Raw genomic sequence first — 20,136 nt, 5'->3', positions numbered from 1 at the left:
TTATTTATTTATTTATTTATTTATTTATGTTTTTGATAGATAGATCTTGTCTTTCATCAAGGACTTAATGATCTTTGGCTAAAAAAGGTTGGTGACCTCTACTGTAGGTGGGTATCTGGGTGGCACTATGGCAAGCCAAGTTCCAATGTAGTTGGAAAAACAAAAAAAAAAGTAAGAAAAATAAATAAACATCCCATGTTGTGCTCATTACACCATTATGCTTTTTAGGGTTGCACTAAAATAAAATTCTTAGGGAAAAAACTAAAATTTTGGATTCACTTGAACACCGAAACTGAAAATGCTCTGTAAAAAAAATTCTGCATTTATTTATTTTTTATTAAATAATATCAAATAATTTTGTTGGACTTGAAATTTGACCCATTAAAAAAGAAGCCAATAAAATAACAAAATAAGGTGTCATTTACCAGTGTTACCATGACAGCGCAGTGGCATTATTGCAAGCAGCAGGCAGTAGTATACTACATAGAAATGTACTGTCAGCACGTTATTTTAACAGATTTCTCCAGTGCTTTTCTGGTGAGCATGGGTTTCATTCATTGACGTGTATACAGTTACAAGAGTGGAATATTGAGCTTTGTTTACCTTTGACTGCAATGAACATGCAGAATGATAAGCGAATTGGTCAGCACAGCAACAAATCACACCTTGTGCCATGCAAAACACTGATATGAATCACTTTCATAGCATATCGCTTTCCACATCTGGTGTGTACTGTGTGTACAGTCTGTAACCACTGTATATTTTCATTCATTCATTTCTATCATAAAAATTTATTTTAAACAATGTTCTAGCAAATCTACACAAAGTTTGTGACACAAATACACAAACATGGCCGTATGATTTTTTTTTTTTTTTGTATAGAATATTTAAATATTCAGAAAAATGTGCACTACAGTTATAGTCTTTCTTTCTTTTTTTCTATCTTTGTAGTTATTTGATCACCCCTGATTAACCTTTATTCACAGGATTTTCAATAATATTGTTTTAAAAGTATGAGAAATCACATAATAAATTCAAATCAAATAATGTTGTTTTTTCATGACTTGTATATCATAAACTCTGAAAGGGAAATAAACTCTGAATTCTAAAAGGAAGAAGGAAGTATGTGGTAATTATGGCACTATTTATAATATATTTTGCAAAGTTCAAAGATCACTGAGATATTGTAAAAATATAACATCATTTCATTATGCCCAGCTTTCAAAGCATGGCTTCCATTATCCAATAAGTCTTGAAGTTTAATGTTTTAATTCTAATTCTAGTTCCAGTAAAATTTTTAGTTCTAGTTATTTTTATTAATTGAATATTTATATACAGCATAGAAATTTTAAATTTATAGTTGTGTAATAATTTAACATTACATTAATTACTAAATTTTACTTTTTAGAAGACCAAGTACAATAACTACATCAGCATTAATACAAGTGCATTCAAACATTTTTATAAATACATGCTTCAGTTCTCTAAATGCTGAGTTTTTAAGCAGGATGGTTTCTGATTGGTCAGAGTGATTCTACTGCAGGTGTTTCTCTCTGTAATAGTTGTGATGTGAACTATGTTATAATTCAAATTATTTTGAAAATATTTCCTAACAGAAGTTTGCAAATGAGTTGAATATTGCATGTGAAAACCTGCGGCTGAAGTGAAATAATTGTTCTTGGAGACTTCTTTTTCAATGTTCTGGGAGATCATTGACTTTTGCGCACACGCTCAATCTTAGTCCTCCTGTCTGATAAAAAGTAAATCAAGATTAGTGAGTTTAAGTGCGCTCTATTAACACTAAGCAATTAGGCAGCTCCCAAGCGAGAGCGCTTAATGCCATGTGATTCCAGCTATCTGATGGCACACATTGGCACAGACCACCGGCTCAGCTCACGCTGCAGTCACCGGCGGGCCACAGGGGGATCAGTCCCAACTGACAAAAGCAAGAAGTCAATTGGATGAGGCTTACACAAATCTCACCACGGGGCCGGGGAGCAACACGCTAAAACAAATTAAAAGAGTCGACCCAGAGCGCATTTTATGCTAGCGATTTACGATGCAGATGATCCTCCCCTCTCTCTATCTCCTCTTAATGATAAATCATCATCTTCCAGAAGAATGGATGGAGAAGGAAATCAAAATGTCAGGAAGAGAAAGCCAAAATGGCAAATGCGCCATGCTTTTGTTGTTCCTCTTAAATTCTGTTAATCGCCTCAGGTAAAGATTAACTGCTGCTGCCAATTTAATTCAGCTTCAAATAATGCAACAAGGTCACTGTTTTCCTTTCGCTCTTCTCTCTCTCTCTGCCTCCAGTGCAGGATTGAGTTGTCATGTAGCTCTAATAGGCAGCACAGGGAATCATTAGTCCGGCTCAGCTCTCTGACTGATGGGCATTTCACTCCAATCATCTGGCCGTGCTCAGACGGCGCGCCACTATTGACACGGTGTCAGAGCTGAGAGAGGATGGCTTAATCAGCCGGGACACTCTCAGCATTGATTTGACAAGCTGCCGTAATGACCTTCTTGTTTTTGTAAAGGATCACTGTTTATCTGAGCTGGCACTGATGCACTGAGCATGCCGCATCGTCATGGAAACTATTATCAGGGCCAGGCCGGGGCCTTGGAGGCTCCTGGAGATGATGGTGAATGCGAGTGGAGGGGGGGTGGACTCACAGAGAAGGACTCCTGGAGAGACCGCATCCGAGAGGGCTGACGTTCAGCACAAAAAAATACAACAAATTGTCACGTTCAAAACAAACCTCATCAAGTGTGCCACGCATTGATTGTCAAGTGTTCAATATGAGAAATTTCTCACTTTCATTTACTCCACTGACAATCCACCCAGAAAATTGTTTTTGATTTTAGCGGCTATTGATTTGCTAAATGGCCCATAATGGCCACTCGAATGTATTCATGTGGGAAAATGCTCACCTACGGTACGCCCGGCCTTGTCCACTTTGATTGGCAGACTTTCGTTCTCTCCATATTTGGTCCTGCTTTAATTCATAATAAGCAGGCTTACGCCGGCATGTGTATTTGCGGAAAGATTCGGGGATGAGGACGCTGTCAGGTGGATGGGTGTAATCAACCCGTCCGCCCTCTGCCTCTTTCCCAATCTCCCCCCACAGCCTGTATGTCAGACAGTAAATATTACTGGCGTACTGACAGGCCTGGAGCCGTGACTCACCGTGTAAAATCGTTAATAAGCAGCATGATGGGGCCACTACATCCCAAGGTGAGAATGTAGGGGGCTGTTTTCATCCACAATTATCCAAAGGACAGCATGAAGTGTCCATGGCGGGATGATTTGTGGGATGAAAACAAGAGTGCTTTGTCTCGACAGAGAGATGAGGGAGCAGGGAGCAGGTGAGGGAGATGAAGAGAGGTCAAACGGACTCAGCTGAGCTTGTGTATTACAAATCATTGGTCTTTACAGTTGGGTTTTAATGTTAAAAAAGCAGCATGTAACGTATAGGACAAGAAAAATAGGTCAGACTTTTTGACCCAGTTTATATTGAGTGCAACATAAACACGTTTAGTACACTGAGATATCTTGTCATTAAAGTTATATTATACTATGTGTGATACTATTATTGATATTAGACTTGGGCAGTATCCAAATTTTGATACTGTCAAACCTCCTCCCTATTTTACCTCCGTAAACAGTATTACCATGAATATTAAAAAAAAATGATTACTCAGACAGTGGCACCAAACTGTTGACTTGTACCTAAACATTTCAGAAGAATACCAAACACTAATACTGAAACCATAACAAAATAACATGCACAACAAAATTAACAACTATTATTAGCAACAAATAGCCGTTTATAAAAAAGTTAAACAAACATAATTAAATGAAGCAAAACATCCAGAACAGTTTTCGCGCAGAGACATACACACAAATTACTTACATTTGACCATATCCTTAAAAGACTTTTAAAGGTTTTTCTTTTTGTTGCACAATTTGCTAATAGCCTCATTCGTATTTACCGCCTCTCCCTTTTCGTTCGGTCCAAACCTGAAATACTGCCAAACTGCAGAAGTTTTTTTTTTCCAGACCAGGCCACAGGTTGCGCGACTCACCATCTTTCCCCACCTGTCTTTTCCTTCTGCATGCTGTCCTGTGATGACAATCACGCACACACATTTTTACGCATTAAATAAACTATATTTAATCTTTGTCTTATATAAGTGCATTGTTTTTTTATGATGGTATATCTGTAATTATTAATATTATAATATTATTATAATATTGAAACTAATACCAATGCTATTTTTAGAGACCGTGGTATACCATATTACCGTCTTACCGCCCAAGCTTAATTGATTAATTAAACTTTCCAGTACACAATGTACATGCAGATCAGTGAAAACAAGCATAGCTGATATTTTCTTATAAGATTTTTCAAATGTTAGAGGCCAAAAAAATCCTAGATTTGACCATTTTGCCCCTATAGTGTGTGGTGTGATGTGATGTGAAAAAACAGCACACCACTCAAACCAACAGATTTACAACCGATGTCCCAAAAGTATCTCAAAATGTCTTGAGAATAAACATGGCGGATGAATAAACAGACATGCCACAAATCAACAAGCTGATCCTTCATCTTTTCTGTACAAATCCATTTCACTTTGAGTTGTGCCATTACTGTGTTATGCTTCTGTCTTTCTCTCAGCTTGCTTTCTGATCGAATATTGTTTCATTCCAGCCTGTTTGCTCAACCTCTATGTTTTTACAACACATGAGGGTTTTTGATCATGAATAATTAACATTTTGAATATTTACAATTTACATTCAGAGCACTTCCAATGTTCTTCTGAGCAGATTAAGTCACTCTTAACACCACAGAAAAATCTGATAACAATCTTCAGAACCTCCAAGAATATTGCATCAGTGATGATCACAGCCTCACAAGATAATTGGGCTATTTTTGAGCTGATTTATCCTCTTCCGGCTAGAATTTCTAGAATTGTTAGTAGGGGAGAAATCACCTCAAAATAAGCCCAATTATCGTGTGATGTTGTGATCATTAAAAAAAAAATACATCTGTGCAGTTTTGTTTGTCAAGTACTAAAACAACATAAATATACTAAGACAGTGCCTACAGTAGACAGCTGGCATGTTTGAATATCAGTGGTGTAAAGTAACAAAGTACAAATACTCAAATTACTGTAATTGAGTAGTTTTTTATTTTTTTTTTAGAAATTGTCATTTACTATACAAGTAGTTTTAAAAATGTGTACTTTTACTTTCCTAGTAAACATATATTTTTAGTGCTGTATATTGGTACTTTTACTCCACTACTTTGCTTCAACCTGCAGTTGAAAAAACCTACTTTTTTCTTGTCTATGGGGATTAGAAAAATCTATTCTGTGACTCCTGTCCAATCAAATTGTACATAGGAGGTAAATTGCATCATAATGAACTACTGTACCTCAAGACATGGGTGATTTATAATTGCTGCAGATTGTTTGGAAGGAGGGCAAAGCAGTGCCGCAGTAGGTAGTGCTGTAGCCTCACAGCAAGAAGGTCGCTGGGTCGCTGGTTCGAGCCTCGGCTCAGTTAGCGTTTCTGCCTCCGCGTGCTCCCCCACAGTCCAAAGACATGTGGTACAGGTGAATTGGGTAGGCTAAATTGTCTGTAGTGTATAAGTGTGTTTGTGTGAATGTGTGTTAATGTTTTCCAGAGAAGGGTTGCAGCTGAAAGGGCATCCGCTGCGTAAAAACTTGCTGGATTCAGTTCATTCCGGTGTGGCGACCCCAGATTAATAAAGGGACTAAGCTGACAGGAAAATGAATGAATGAATGAATGTTTGCAAGAATAAAAAATGTTCAAGAAAATGTCGAAAATCTTTACACGCAATGACCCACAGACAGTTTAGATGCAAGTCACTGATGACAAGATGACAGATGTTTACTGTATGATGACCTAAATGGCCTTAAACACCCAGCAGGTACAAGACGTCAATATGACGTTGAACCCCATTGTCGTGGAACATTCAATTTTTTTGGGAAATGAAAATCAAGTTGACATAAGTGTCCAACGTCAGGCCGACCTCAATGTCCAACCTAAAATCAACCAAATATCAGTGTCTAATGATGTTACAGCTTGATTTTGTGTGAATGGACCACTGATGTCTATCAGATGTTGGCTTTTGGTTGCCATACCTAATGAATAAATGTCAGATTAGCTGTGTTTATGTGCTTTAGGAAGGCTGAAAAACAGTGTTGATTTGATTGGAGCTGTGTATGAGAGCACTAGATCCTTTTAGAGGTGCACTTGTGAGTTACTCCTCCAGAAACTGTACCTGGATGATGGAAGCATTCAGCGATGCTTCCGACTGAGCCGAGCCCAGTTTGATTAACTGTTGTTCAGTGTCAGCAGGAGGATTTTCCCCCGGCACACCAGCAACAGGCGCTATGTCATAATCACACAAGACAATGCTCATGATTGGTTAACGCGGCGCAAATGTCTGCTAAAGTTCAGATTTTCCAACTCCACCAAATCGCCCAAGACGCGCGAATCGTATCATTAGCGCTGCCTCATTTGCACATATCACACTGCAGGATCTCTATTCACGCCTTTGCATTGACTTAACATGTAAATTGTATGTGCTTGACGCTTCATCCGCATCTGGAGTGAACGCAACATTAGATGTTGGCTAGACATTGAATTTTGGTCACCTGACTTCAGGACCTAAATCTTACCTAATGTTAACATCTTATGATACTGTGTGCCTGCTGGGCAATAAGTAAATGCTCTACAGAATGTTACATTTACATCCACTAATTAGATGTAAATGCATCAGCTTTTTACAGTGTACTGTAATACTCACTACTCACTATTCTTGAGTACTTTTAAAAGTTCTTTTACTCATACTTGGACCCTACTTGCACTATGTTTTTAGGCAAGTAATGGTACTTTTGCTTGTGTGATTTTTCAGTACTCTCTCCATCACTGTTGAATATGTCACCATTTTCAAAAACTTGCTTTTACTGTTTTTGTCCAGCAAAATGCTGTTGTCTTGTAAATGAATGGGCAAAACGCATAAAGAGCTTTGTTTTTAGCTGACAATGGCATCACGTAAATGTCTGCTTAGATAAAGGGAATATAGGCAGTGTAGATGTGGCTGTTGTGGTCGTGATGTGGGGCTCTTTTGTGTTTTATTGCGAGAGACTGAGAGAATAGGTCTTGCATGGTTTCGTTCAGTAAACATACTGCCAAGTTAAATGGCTGATCAATCAATTTCACCGGAATCGATCTGAATCAGTTCAGCCTGCGTGCACACACAGGGAGCCACTTTATTGTAAATCAATCATTTTGAAAACATCTCACAAAGGGGCCAGTCCTTACTAACAAGCCATAAATTTAAACTTACAGGGTGCCACCCTTATCAGCCTACAAATCAGGAGCGCAGCCAACATCTGCTCCACTTCCTCCTCTCTTCATTTCAGCTTGCTGGGTCAAGCTCAGATGTAGTGTTGGAAAGAAAGGAAAATAAATAAGAACAAAGTAAGACCAGGCTAATATCCAGTGATGTAAAGTAACAAATTGCAAATTCTTAAATTTAATTGAACAATTTTTTTTCTAAGGAAATGTGTACTTTTACTTGAAAACTTTTTTTTTGTGCTCTACTTTTACTCCACTACTAAGTTTACTCTTGTCTACGGTGATTGCCTATGTATGATTACCATCCAAACAAATTGCAAATTGAAAAATTAGTCAGACCTCAAGACACAGACGCTTTATAAATGCTGTAAATATGTGTAGTGAGGAATAGGGCTGGACGGTACTGAAAAAATCTGCCATTGCAGTATTTTGTTTTACTGCGATCATACATTGTGATCGGAATATAATTTCAGCTGCTGATTTATAGCTCTTTTTGGAAAGATTTCAATAATTTAGATCAATTGGGGTGATCTGCATAAAATATCATACATGACAATCATTTATACAGTAAATAAACCAGAGCAAAAATAAAAGTGAAATCAATAACAGTGTTTTGTGGTTTTCTGTGGGGTTGAACAGTATTCTAATACAACAATGTAACACTCAAATGTAACATGGTCATGATTGTATAAAGAATTTGATACAATAATATCAAAAATAATATTGAAAATATCTTTAATATTTAATAAACAATCTAATCCTGCGATGAGACTATTGAACATACACACATCGATGCTAAAACCATATATTGTTCAGTCCTAGTGTGGAAGCATTAATAGTGTCCAAGAAGAAAATAATTGTTTCATGCTCAATGCACTACAGAATGTTCCGATTTCAAACACACACACACACACACACACAAACACACACACACACACACACACACACACACACACACACACACACACACACACACACACACACACACACACACACACACACACACACACACACACACACACACACACTGCATGGATTCTATCAATGCTGCATGAGCTTGGTTTGCGGCACCAACTGCTCGACACTCATAGCTTGTTAGTCAGGGATCAAAGTGCATTACCTACTGTAAATGTGAACATATCGACACAGCTAGAAGCTTGCTCCTTAGGTTACACAGATTTCACACCGAATGTAATCATAAACACCTTGAGCTACATTTTCTTTTTATTTGGAATAACTGCCATAGCTTATATTACTCACTACTCTTGAGTACTTTCAGATATTTTGCTCTTACTTTGAGTTGTGTTTAGAATATTTTTTTTTTTCTTGCACTATGGCAAGTGGTGGTATTTTTACTTGTGAATTTAAGTACATTTCACCATTGCTAGTATCTCTCTCTCTCTCTCTCTCTCTCTCTCTCTTTCTCTCTGCTATTCACATGATATTTTCATTATTCTAATTAATCGTTAACAGTTTATATTTACCACCATTCTTTGCATAGGTCATTTGATGCTGTGATGAATGTCACAATAACAGGGTTTGGTTTAGCTTTGCTGCACCACGTTCTTTCTGTCGTTTCAGGATGGATCATCTATAGAGTAAGTTTAGTGAGTAGGAGCAGAGGGTAAACTTTAGAAAGCCACTTTAAATTCTAATATGTGAACACCTGAGCAGTTTAATGTATTGTAAAAAACAATTACTTAAAGCAATGGGTTTACTTACTTTTTTCTTTTAAAGTGATTAGTTGACTTCTTAAAACCTGAGCGAACCTTGTTGACTTATAATTTCTAGATAAATGAATTGTGCATAATAAAAATAAAAAACAAGTAAACGTTATAGTTACAAATTAGTAATAAATCATTTATAATATTAAATAGTTTAAAAAATGTTTTAGCAAAGTCAACTTGTCGCTTGAAAAGGCTCACCATTAAACAAACTAATTGCTTTTACAGCCTATGATTAGCAGCTTAATTGTAAATTGGCTTTAGGGCTGAAATAATATAAAAAAAAAAATAAATAAATAAATAAAATAGTTTTAGTGACTAAATAGGGTTTTGACCTTTTTTGAGATTGTTTTGTTTTAAATTTGAGGTAACTGTGATGGATGAAATAACCAATTTTAGTCATGTAAATTTTTTGCAACAATAACAAAAAAATTGAATCGGAAACGGAACCGCGTGGATTCACTCACTAAATCGTGGAGATTGCCTCAGTAAAAACTTGTATTTATGATTATTCTGTCAACATTAGATAATTTGTTTATAGAATTTTTATGTTAGATTAGATAGAGAATACATGTATAGATCATGCTTTCAATGAAACATTTGCAGTGGATAATAATTTCACCTTAGGTTTTGTATGTGGTGTATCAAACACTTAAGAGTAAATCATTTTGTGAATTAATTGGTTTATTTTATAGCTTCCAAAATCTTTGTTTCCCCTATTGTTTATTTATAGTGACCTGTATATACTGTATTAGAGGATTTTCCCAAAGGAAAGATCCCCTTGATGCTATATCAAGATACTGGTCATATTATCATTATTATAATTTTAAATATATTGCCATAATCTCCAAAATATAAAACATTCATTAACTTATTCATTTTACTTTGGCTTAGTTCCTGATTTATCAGGAGTTGCCACAGTTTGATGAACCACCAGCTATTCTGGCATATTTTTTACACAGCACATGCTGTTTCAGCCACAACCCTGTGCTGGGAAAAATATATGCAACATATTTGAGCTAATTTACTTGTTTGTTGTTTAAAATAAGCAGAATAATGTCTCTGTTTGTGCATCTCACTCAGTTTTGCTGCAGTGCAAATAAATGAGATTGTCATGCAGACAAACTGACCATCACTAATGAAAACCTGTCTTAAATATTGTATCCATGATGCAGCCATCTTTATTCTACTAACACCACCATTTAATGTAGTGAGCTTTAAAGTAATTGATTTTAATATCCATCTAAGTAGTACAATGAAATATTGGCAATATGTATCAGTATGTGCATCAATATAATTCTGTTGTGGAAAATAATACCATGGTGTATCAATATTTCCCCCCCACCCCTAATGTTACAGTATGTAAACTAGCTTTCAGTTTTTATTAGATAACAAATGTATAACAAGGGCAGTAAAGCATGGTGATACAGTGGGTAGCACAACCACCTCACAGCAAGAAGGTCACTGGTTTGAGCCCCAGCTGAGTCAGTTGGCATTTCTGTGTGGAGTTTGCGTGTTTTCATGGGTCCAAAGACATTTGCTGTAGGTGAATTGAATGAACTAAATTGGCTTTATTGTGTAAATGCAAGAGTGTATGTGTGTTTCCCAGTGTTGGGTTGCAGCTGGAAGGGCTGTGTAAAACATATGCTGGAGAAGTTGGTGGTTCAGTGCGCTGAGGCCTAATTACTAAGCCAGGTGTGCCAAAACTCAGCCCTGGAGAGCCGGTGTCCTGCATAGTTTAGTTCCAATTTCCTTTAACACACCTGCACCTGCCTGAAGTTTCTAGTAAAGCAAGAAAGAGCTTGATCAGCTGGTTCAGGTGTGTCTAACTGGGGTTGGAAGTAAACTTTGCAGGACACCGACCCTCCAGGACCGAGTTTGGGCAGCGCTGGACTAAGCCAAAAAGAGAATGAATGAATGAAAATGAAAGTCAAAGTCTTTTAGTCATTAAAATAATTAAACAGATTAATCTTTCTAATAATCATTGGGTTAAATGATAATGAAAAGTCCTAATTACTTGTTTATAATTAGTAAAAGACGTTCAAATATAGTCAACGTTGTGTGTGTGTGTGTATTCAATCTAATGTAGTGTTAAATGAAGTAATGACGCAATATACCAGTCACCTGTAGAACACAAATACATCCATTTTAATTTGAGAAAATACAAAAAGAAACCATGTACAATTTATGTACAAACTTTTTGTACAAGACAGTATGTTTATCAGCAGGTTATATTTGACAGAGTCAGGTAGATCAGCTCAGCACCATCACGTCCTCCAATCAAATCAGTCATATTCCGCTATGACAAACTCCTTTTTCCTGTAATGAATATGCCAATAAGTACATGTATAGATGGATGTTTCGATCATTTATTGAAGTGGAAGAAAAGACAGCAACAAAATAGTAATCCATACGCAAGTTCAGCATGTTAAGACTTAATTCCCTCCAAGTGTTTCTATTCTGTTACAGTGTGTTTCCTTTATACAGCAGTTTAGTCTATAAACGTAACTCTTTCCTTTACAGTAGAATAAAGTAGCCAAAATATGACAGTTGTGTATTACATACAGTAGCACATCAGTAAGGTTGCTTTATATGTTACTTTAATTAAAACACTCTTGAATACATTGACAGGTGAGCCTATGTAAACATCATAGTCAGTTCTACGTAGCATCACTCAGTCATTGTGGTCTTTTTTCCCCTCAGTATCTATAAGGTATCAAAGGTGCTTGGATTTCAGCAGCTCGCACAGGTCTTGTGCCCATCTGAATGCCACTTTTCGCTCTAGTGGGTCTTCCGCTGTTCCTCCTTTGGTGGTCCTGCACTGCCTGGCACTGTCCTGGCATGGAGGCAAAGATGGCTTGGATGTTCTCCATGCCAGTGTTAGACGCCATCATATTCATCAAGACCCAATGACTGACTGATGCTAGTAGACGATACATGTCATGGCACTGATATGTGTACACTCTAGTATCTTCACAAGATGTACAAATAAATTGCATGATACTAAAATATTGCACATTTGTTGCAATGGAGCAGAAAATAGCTGTATCGCTTTGAAAGGTAACCATAAGAAAACGTAAGCCTGCTTTTTGTTTAGTCGTCAGGATCGCTACCTGAGAATGTGTTTTGACAAAGAAAGAAAGAAAGTCTGTAAACAAACAAGCCATTTTGACATTTTCAAAGTATGTGTGATTGTAACGGATGACAAAATGGAATGTAAAATGGTTAATTACCCCTGTGTAAAAGAGCTAGTTCTGCATCTACACTCTTCTCATCAAATGAAACCTGCTGTTGCGCGATCGGCTTTCCTTTGTAATGCGCTTTCATTACAGGAAAAGGACCGCACGGAGACTAAAAATATCGGACATTTAACGCCAATGGATTTTTTATTTTTTTTTGCTCAAAGTCTTTTTCAGGCTAGCAAGTATGTCGACAATCCAATTTTACATACATTTTACTCACATTAGTATTATTGTTTTTTTTTTAAGAAATCTACTTGCTACAAAGTGTAACACCAATGTAATCACAATCAGAAAATCACTTCAGGACAAAGCCTAATTGTCCAGTAGACAAACGATAAAGCTGAGATCCTTTTTTTTTATTTGAGAAAATAAACGTTGACTAGAATGGGCAGATTTCTAAAACAGTTTTCTATTCTTTCGCCTAATGGATGGACAACGTCTCTTTTCTACAGTGATATGGCTATTAGCATCAGTGTGCTCTCCTCTCTAGCGAGACCTAATTTAGGCCAAACATCACTACTATTACCGTAACCTTATGACAGAAAGAGCAGAGCCCCCTCCTCATGCGTGAGTTCATGTCAACATCGCTTTACCTGGAATTACACAAAAGTGTGAGTAGTCATTTATCTGTTAGCTTATGAAAATGAAAGCATGTTTGAGTAGTAGGTCCTTCAAAGCAGCCCGCGTGAGCTGATGGAAAGGTAAATTCCACTCGGGTTCACAGATCTTTGACGTGTCCCGGTTGATGTTACGTGATATGTCAGGGGGCTAAAATTGAAGAAACCCAACCGCCGCTGCGCACTGTAGCTAGTAAGATATCTTTAAGATACATTTAGAAATAAAGTTCTCTGATATGTATAAAAATAAGTACAAAATGATTACGCTCATGGATAAAAAATAAGTATGTACTTATGTATAAATCTGACAGAGCACTTGAAGCCAAGTTCAAAGGTCTGTGAAGCATTTGTATCAGTACACGTTCTACTTTAAGCTGTAGCCTCGGTAGACGTGAGTGATGTTCAGATCTGTTTAGTCCACAGCAAAGTTACATCTTTGGCTGATAATTGAACAATATTATTGAGCTTGTGTGATTGAGCATCATGGTTGGTCACAGGGAACATCCAAGCACTTTAACCACCCCTGTGCCAACCCTGTGCCAGGCAGTGGCAACACCCAAAGGAGGAACCGTCGGTGCCCACTTTTCGCAATATGTGGCATTATTTTCAATTCATTCAGAAGATTATTTGAGTTTGGAAGCTCAATCATTGTTGAATTATCAGCAGGTGATATTAGTGTTTCATTCAGTCGCATTAATAGCAGAGCCGCAGACAAACATTAGAAGCCTCGATCACTAGCAGTCATGGATGATGGAAAGACGTCAACAGAAGTAGTGCATATCCTCAGTGTATTGCCAATTCCGAAGAGCTACGTTGGGGATGGCCATTTGCAAACATTTCCATGTGCCTAAACAGTCTGCGGGGATGGAAATGGGCATCCTTTTTTGAGCCTCGGTTTACTTCGGGCAGCCTTCAGCACACACCATGCACCAAACAAACACAGCCATTCGTTTAACAGCCTCAGCCTGTGATGTCAGACCCCAACTCAGAGGAGAAGCGAGGGAAAGCTTTGACTCTTTCGTCAGTTATTAAATGGTAGTGCAAAAACCAAATGGACAACAGATACACGACTCAATCGATGGGGCTGATCTTTGGGTAGTGTTTGGATGAAGTGAGCGAGGGTGACCCTCATCCTCCATAATAGCGCCCTCTGCATGGAGTCAGGTCACAGCAGAGGTGAGATAATGCAAAGAATCACAGGAAGTATCTTTTTTTTCTTCTATTTTTTTTTCTTTTTTGTTCGCCTGTTATTTTAAAAAGTGCTAGGGGCTGTACAATCCTTACTTGATTGTCATTATGTACATCACTATGTATACATATACAAAAGTATGGAAGTAACATTAAAGGTATACACATAGGAAGTCCCTTCTAGTCCTCGATCGCTTCGAACCCTCGAGTGGAACAAGGGAAGAACAATGTGTCGGCGTCATCACAGTCAGCGTTTCACGAATAGCGCTCGTCTTTTACAGCAGGATGACCCAAGTTCCCTCAGTGATAAGAAAGGCCGGGGGATTTGTTCAGCATTCGTCTTCGACTTCTCGGATAGGTGGAATCAGACTGCTAGTGGATTTGTACTGATTGACTTGGTTGGCCATGTGAGTGCTCATAGGCTTGATTTGAATGTTCCTTGGGTATGCGTTTTCTGCTTCATCTGTAAACCATCTCTTTTCTGGGAGACAGCCAGGGCAGGAGACAAGTAGAAGACGAGAAACATAGTGTTAAAATCAGATCTGTACAGCAGGGTCATGCATATCTCTCTCTAAAAAAAAAAAAAAAAACCCACCACGCTCTCATTCTCACACTCTATACATGATCACATTCAGAAGGACACAGGGTGAAACACACATTGTTGGACCTATTACTGATTTCATGAGGCAGCACAGTACGGTATGTAAAAGCGTTTAAACAAGGGCGTACTGTAGCCAAAAGGAATGACTGTATCATGCCATGTATCTGAGGATGTTTACAGGTCTCCGGAATCAGCCGTTTATTGGAAAGCGCTTCATTTGAGAACTTTAAGCCACACATAGAGTACGTCCTCATCACATTTCTCCTAGGCGGTGTCATTTTTCAGCACTCCAACTATTCCTCCAAGTTGAAATGTGCTGCACACCTTGGAGTGTCAGGCTGCGGTGAGCCGCGGGGGGAGAGTGTCACGCCGCACTCGTTTGATGTGAGTGGAGCTGTGCCTGAGGTGGTGCAAGGAGTCAGTCACCTCACTCAGCTCCCCTGAGTTCACTACTGATGCTGGCACTTACAGCGCCCCGAGACATCCTGTGGCTCCGCAAGGGTTAAAAGAGCCAATTTCAGCAGCACGGGGACTCTCATCATGGATCCCCTCTATTACAATATTTGAGCTGAATTTCATCTGTGAGCGGAAAATGAAACCACTTTCGTCTGGTTTGAGTAAAGAACTTTTTAAATAGTTCGAATCTCCGTTTTTTTTTTTTTTTTTTAGATTGACGCAGCCGTAAGCCATGAGAAACTACAAAATATACAGTAATATGACTTCCATTACAAGATGGAAGGTGCAACGTAAAGTGGCAAATATGATAACAGCCACCGATGTGTCATGAATAATTGGAAATGTCGGTTAATCAACTGATATAAGAAATGTTTAATTAAATCGGAAAGCTTACTCATCTTGCACAGACAGCGAGGTTCCCGACCAGGGGTGCGTTTCCCAAAACTGTAGCTGTTTGGTCACATATCCTTCATTTCAACAATGTATTTTATAACGTAAAAAGTCCATTATGGTGCTCTAAACAGGATAGAGTAACAACTTCTTTAGAGGAAAAAACCCAAATTTTTGTGCAAATGATATTGTTTTACATGCACACACATTTAAAAAAAAAATCCAATATTACTTTTGATAAAAGCATGTACACACTTTCCATATTAATTGAAATATATGTAAATTGCACATTTAGGGCCAATTTTTCCTTTACAGATATTATTGAGAATATTCCATATACTATTCTAAAACATAATCACTTAGCTAACACTCTAATCTCACATACAAATCATTTAAATTAAGCTAATGATTGTAATGTACAGTCGGCCATTTACTAAGAAAATAATAAATATCTTACCTAATAATAATTATTATTACATTATTAAGTAGGATATTGTTTATTTGTTTTTTATCACTGCAGAAATCTTCTAACCAACAGGCCCATGTCATATAGACCTACAGTACAGATACATTTCTTAATAAATAATCTACTATAAATTAAAAGCATTAACATATGCTATACATTTTAGTTTTTACAAGCTTTGGAGATGTAACGTATAATCCGCTTTTAAATAATAGATGGATGGATAACTAGAAATAGATTACAACCAGGATATTTGCTTCTAACTACAGCTCAAGATGTGTGGTTGGAATCGTACAAGTTTGCCACTCAGTTTGCAAATGTTCTTTGAAATGATGGATTTGGGAAAAGCCAAATCAACGAACTCTGTTTGTAGTGACCTCAGTTGGCTAACGATGAATTTCGGAAACGCACCCCAGTGCAGAAAGGTACCAAAAACCTCTTCAAAACAGTCTATGGCTCTTCAGTGGTTGATCAGATTATTTTCAAGCCACAGGAATATTTTTGTGCACACATTAAACAAAATAAGTATAAATAAAATAATCAACTTAGATTATATAGTACAGGGTGTGCACTGCATTCACATACTGTATCACTCATAAATGCGTCTCTAATGCAATATCTATGCCAATGCTTTGTTTCAAACAGAGGAAGTTGTTCACTAGCATCCAAACTATAAATCAGTGCAAAAATGAGAGGAAACTGTTGAATAAAGTTGCTATTTTTGTTGTATGTTTTTGAAGATTGAAAATATTCTGATTGTACCACTGAAAACTCAAACTGTTTTGAGGATACTTTTGGTATTGGCGTTTGAACAGGACTTTTGCTGTCTATGGAGGATATGGGAGCTTCTGGCTTTCTTCTAAAATATTCTAGTTTGTGTTCTAAAGGTAAATGAAGGGTTTGAAACGACATGAAGAAATTCAGTTTTTGGTTGACTAACACACTTATAGTCTATGATTTGATGTTTATTATAGTGAATAAGTTGTTTCTAGCATGTATCATTTTGGCAATAATTATTTTCACTCTGAAGCAGCATGTAGATTTCCTAATAAAGTTGGAAAAAATACTCCATGCTGATACTTGATGACAATGCGAAGATTGAAAGATCAGTGAAAATTAAGCCTGATGAAACTTGGCATTATCATCCTGGTATAGGACCAGGGCATAGATCTGACTGAAGCTTCACACTGAATCAGTTAGTGTTAAAGAACTGTGCCAAACATAAGAAACAAGAAACACATTAATCATGGCAATGAAGATCCAATCATAGAGTTAAGTATTTGCTTGCTTAAAGCTGTCAACATTTTTATTTTTATAACCAGGGTATAGATTAAATTTGCTGACAGAATTGAACACAAATGTGTTGTGTACACCAATGTTTACACACTCCATGTTTTGGATGTCTCCTTTGATTGTCACACCAATTATGGGTCTTTCAGTCTCTTCTAATGAGCTGATGATCTGAAATTGGTTAAGGAAACATGGAAAATGTGCAGTGCTGGTGGTCCTCCAGGAACGTGGTTGAGAAACTTGCCTAGTTTACACCAGAGGTTGCATTTTGATTTACATGACTCAGAATAAGTATACAAAGATGGAACGAGCTATTCAATTTGATTTTACTTCTCTATTTTCCAAATACTTTATTCGCTTTGAATTAACAAGTACATTTTGATAAACAATGTGCAGACACACTGACCTCTCACACAATGCAGATTGTCTCAGAGAAAGAAAAAAGGAACCTAATGAGAGCTAAATGAAAACAAGAGGGGACTACTGAGAAAGAGATCACTGGAAACCTATCAGATGGACAGAGGTAGAGAGAAGGGTGGTAGTCGACCGCATGCAATGCTGGGATGGTCCTGAGCATGACAAGAGTTAGGCAGTAGCAGCAGCAGCCATTTGCTTTCACTTAGAAAGCAAAGATGAAAAGAAGGCATGATTTCCTTGGAAAGTCAAATCAAAATCCCCTCTCATAACAGTGCTCCACAAAGGACAAAGTTATGGTTTAAAAGATCCCACAACAGGTGCTGTATCATGCAGAATCATTAACTTGCATACCTGGGCCCATTCTATTCATCCTTGTTGCACTTTAGAAAAAAAAGTGGTCTACGTAAGTTTTAAGGCAAGTAACAGGTCTCAAACAGAATAACTGACATCATGTTCCTACATTTTTAGTCTGCTGATTAACAATGTCAAATAACCATCTTCATTTTTAACCTAATGGGGAATTATTCTTAAAATCTTACTGATGCAAATTCAATAATTGTTAAAGTAATTTTAACACTTAATTGTTCAGCTTGCTTAACTTTAAAAGGCTTTTTACTTCTCAATTTAACTATTATTCTCTCTAAGGTGAGGGATTATCTTACAATCTCTAAAACTTGAACTTTAAGGCACGCATCATAAAAGGCACTGAAATAAATGCAGGGTTTTACAACATCCCATAATACCTTGCAGCTCTTTAATTCATCATGATGACTGTATTTGTGGATGATAAAAACGCTATACGATATTAAATAATTAACAATTAAATGATCTAATGCTTTAAAGACAGACATGTGCACCTGCAAGGTATTTAGGGATGATGTGAAACTATTTATGCTATGATAACGTCTCGAAACCCTACCTAAAACATAAACAAAATAAAGAAATCACTAGAGCAGAACTAAAAATAAGCCACTAACAAAGACTAAAAACATGATGATGCAATTTGCAGTTCTCTCACACACAACATGTAACAATGATTGGACAAACAGAAAGGCAAGAAATGGATTAATGCTTGTTCCGCTCTAATGTGTGGCCATGACTAAAGGTTGCCTTTACACAAATGCTGATGGGAAATATAGAGCTGAATCAATTTTAACTGCACCGCTCTAGAGGTCTGCATGGGACCTGGAAATTGTGATTTTTAATCATTGTGAAAATAATTTCATGAATTGTGGTATGTTTACATGACAATGTCAAAATTTTTCTCATTTTCAAAAACACAAAAATAACACTGCATTACTCGTGTCACTAGGTGTCTGTAGATGGCAATGTCACTGTGTTAAATACAGAAGTAACAACTCACAGCACAGTTTGACAGCTTTAACCCTAGTTAAACACCATCTCTTTTCTGGGAAACCTCTAGGAACTAAGTTTGAAACCTCTAGGAACTAAGTTTGACACCCCTGGAAGAACAGTACTAGGGACATGAGCTACATTTGACATCATCCAGGAAGGTTTCGTTCTTCAAATGTAATGCAATACAAGTAACGTGAGTTATGTAATAGTATTAATTTGAATAACGAGTAAAGTAACATTACTTTTAAAAAAAGGAGGTTCTCAAATAACATTACCCTAAAATATTTGTAAATATTTATTTATATATTTTATTTGTGTATATATATATATATATATATATATATATATATATATATATATATATATATATATATATATATATATATATATATATATATATATATATTTTTTTTTTTTTTTTTTTTTTTTTTTTTATCGTTGTAGGTTATACAGTGGGTTTTTGTTCAATAATAGGCATGGCCAATATTTTAGTGCTTTGCAGACACCTTAAACAATATCAAAATGCTTTTTTGATGTAAAATTAATGCGTAAAAAGCCAGTTGTGAAAAGGTATTGCATATCATATGTAACAAATTGTTACCTGCAATTTGATTGTCATTTTGCTCAGATGGATAATTAATTAATATCAAATGATGTGCCATCAGCCAATCGTTGCATAAATAAATAACAAAAATTTGTCCTTCACAACACATGCAGCGATTTCAGATCATTTCATAGAGACATTTTAATCTGATTCGCGAACTTGTTTGAAGAGCCAAATTAGCCTGGGATCAGTTATCAAGATTAAAAGATCTAGGCTCTGCCCCCTGGGGTCCGTTCTACAAGTTTTTTGAGAATCGGATTAAAACATGTGAATGATTTGATCTGATATTATTGAAGGATCCAACCCCCAAATCCTGATCAGGAATGCAGCGATTGGCTGTCACCAAGACAGCAGCGTAATGGTCAACAGTTATGTGGGCAAAATAACAACAT

The 20,136-nt window shown here is 36.9% G+C and overlaps 2 protein-coding genes across 34 annotated transcripts in view; one reads left to right on the top strand and one right to left on the bottom strand.

Annotated features, from left to right (window-relative positions):
• The window catches only part of lrmda (leucine rich melanocyte differentiation associated), a 597,710-nt gene that overhangs the window by 565,714 nt on the left and 11,860 nt on the right, over positions 1-20,136 (top strand). The gene's annotated exons all lie outside the window — the stretch shown is intronic.
• The window catches only part of kcnma1a (potassium large conductance calcium-activated channel, subfamily M, alpha member 1a), a 368,217-nt gene continuing 359,328 nt past the window's right edge, over positions 11,248-20,136 (bottom strand). For 16 of the 33 annotated variants that reach the window (XM_087278370.1, XM_087278345.1, XM_087278351.1 and 13 more), the window contains one exon: positions 11,248-14,648. In XM_087278370.1, the coding sequence (XP_087134496.1) occupies positions 14,627-14,648 (22 nt within the window). In that variant the 3' untranslated portion in view covers positions 11,248-14,626. Of the gene's footprint in view, positions 14,649-18,135; positions 18,165-20,136 lie in introns of all 33 variants that reach the window. The other 17 variants (XM_087278365.1, XM_087278341.1, XM_087278343.1 and 14 more) reach the window with 3 other exon arrangements.

Source organism: Danio rerio, chromosome 13, assembly GCF_052040795.2.
Source record: "Danio rerio strain M-AB ecotype USA chromosome 13, GRCz13ab, whole genome shotgun sequence".
Taxonomy (NCBI): Eukaryota; Metazoa; Chordata; class Actinopteri; order Cypriniformes; family Danionidae; genus Danio; species Danio rerio.
This window is presented reverse-complemented; position numbering and strand designations above follow the sequence as displayed.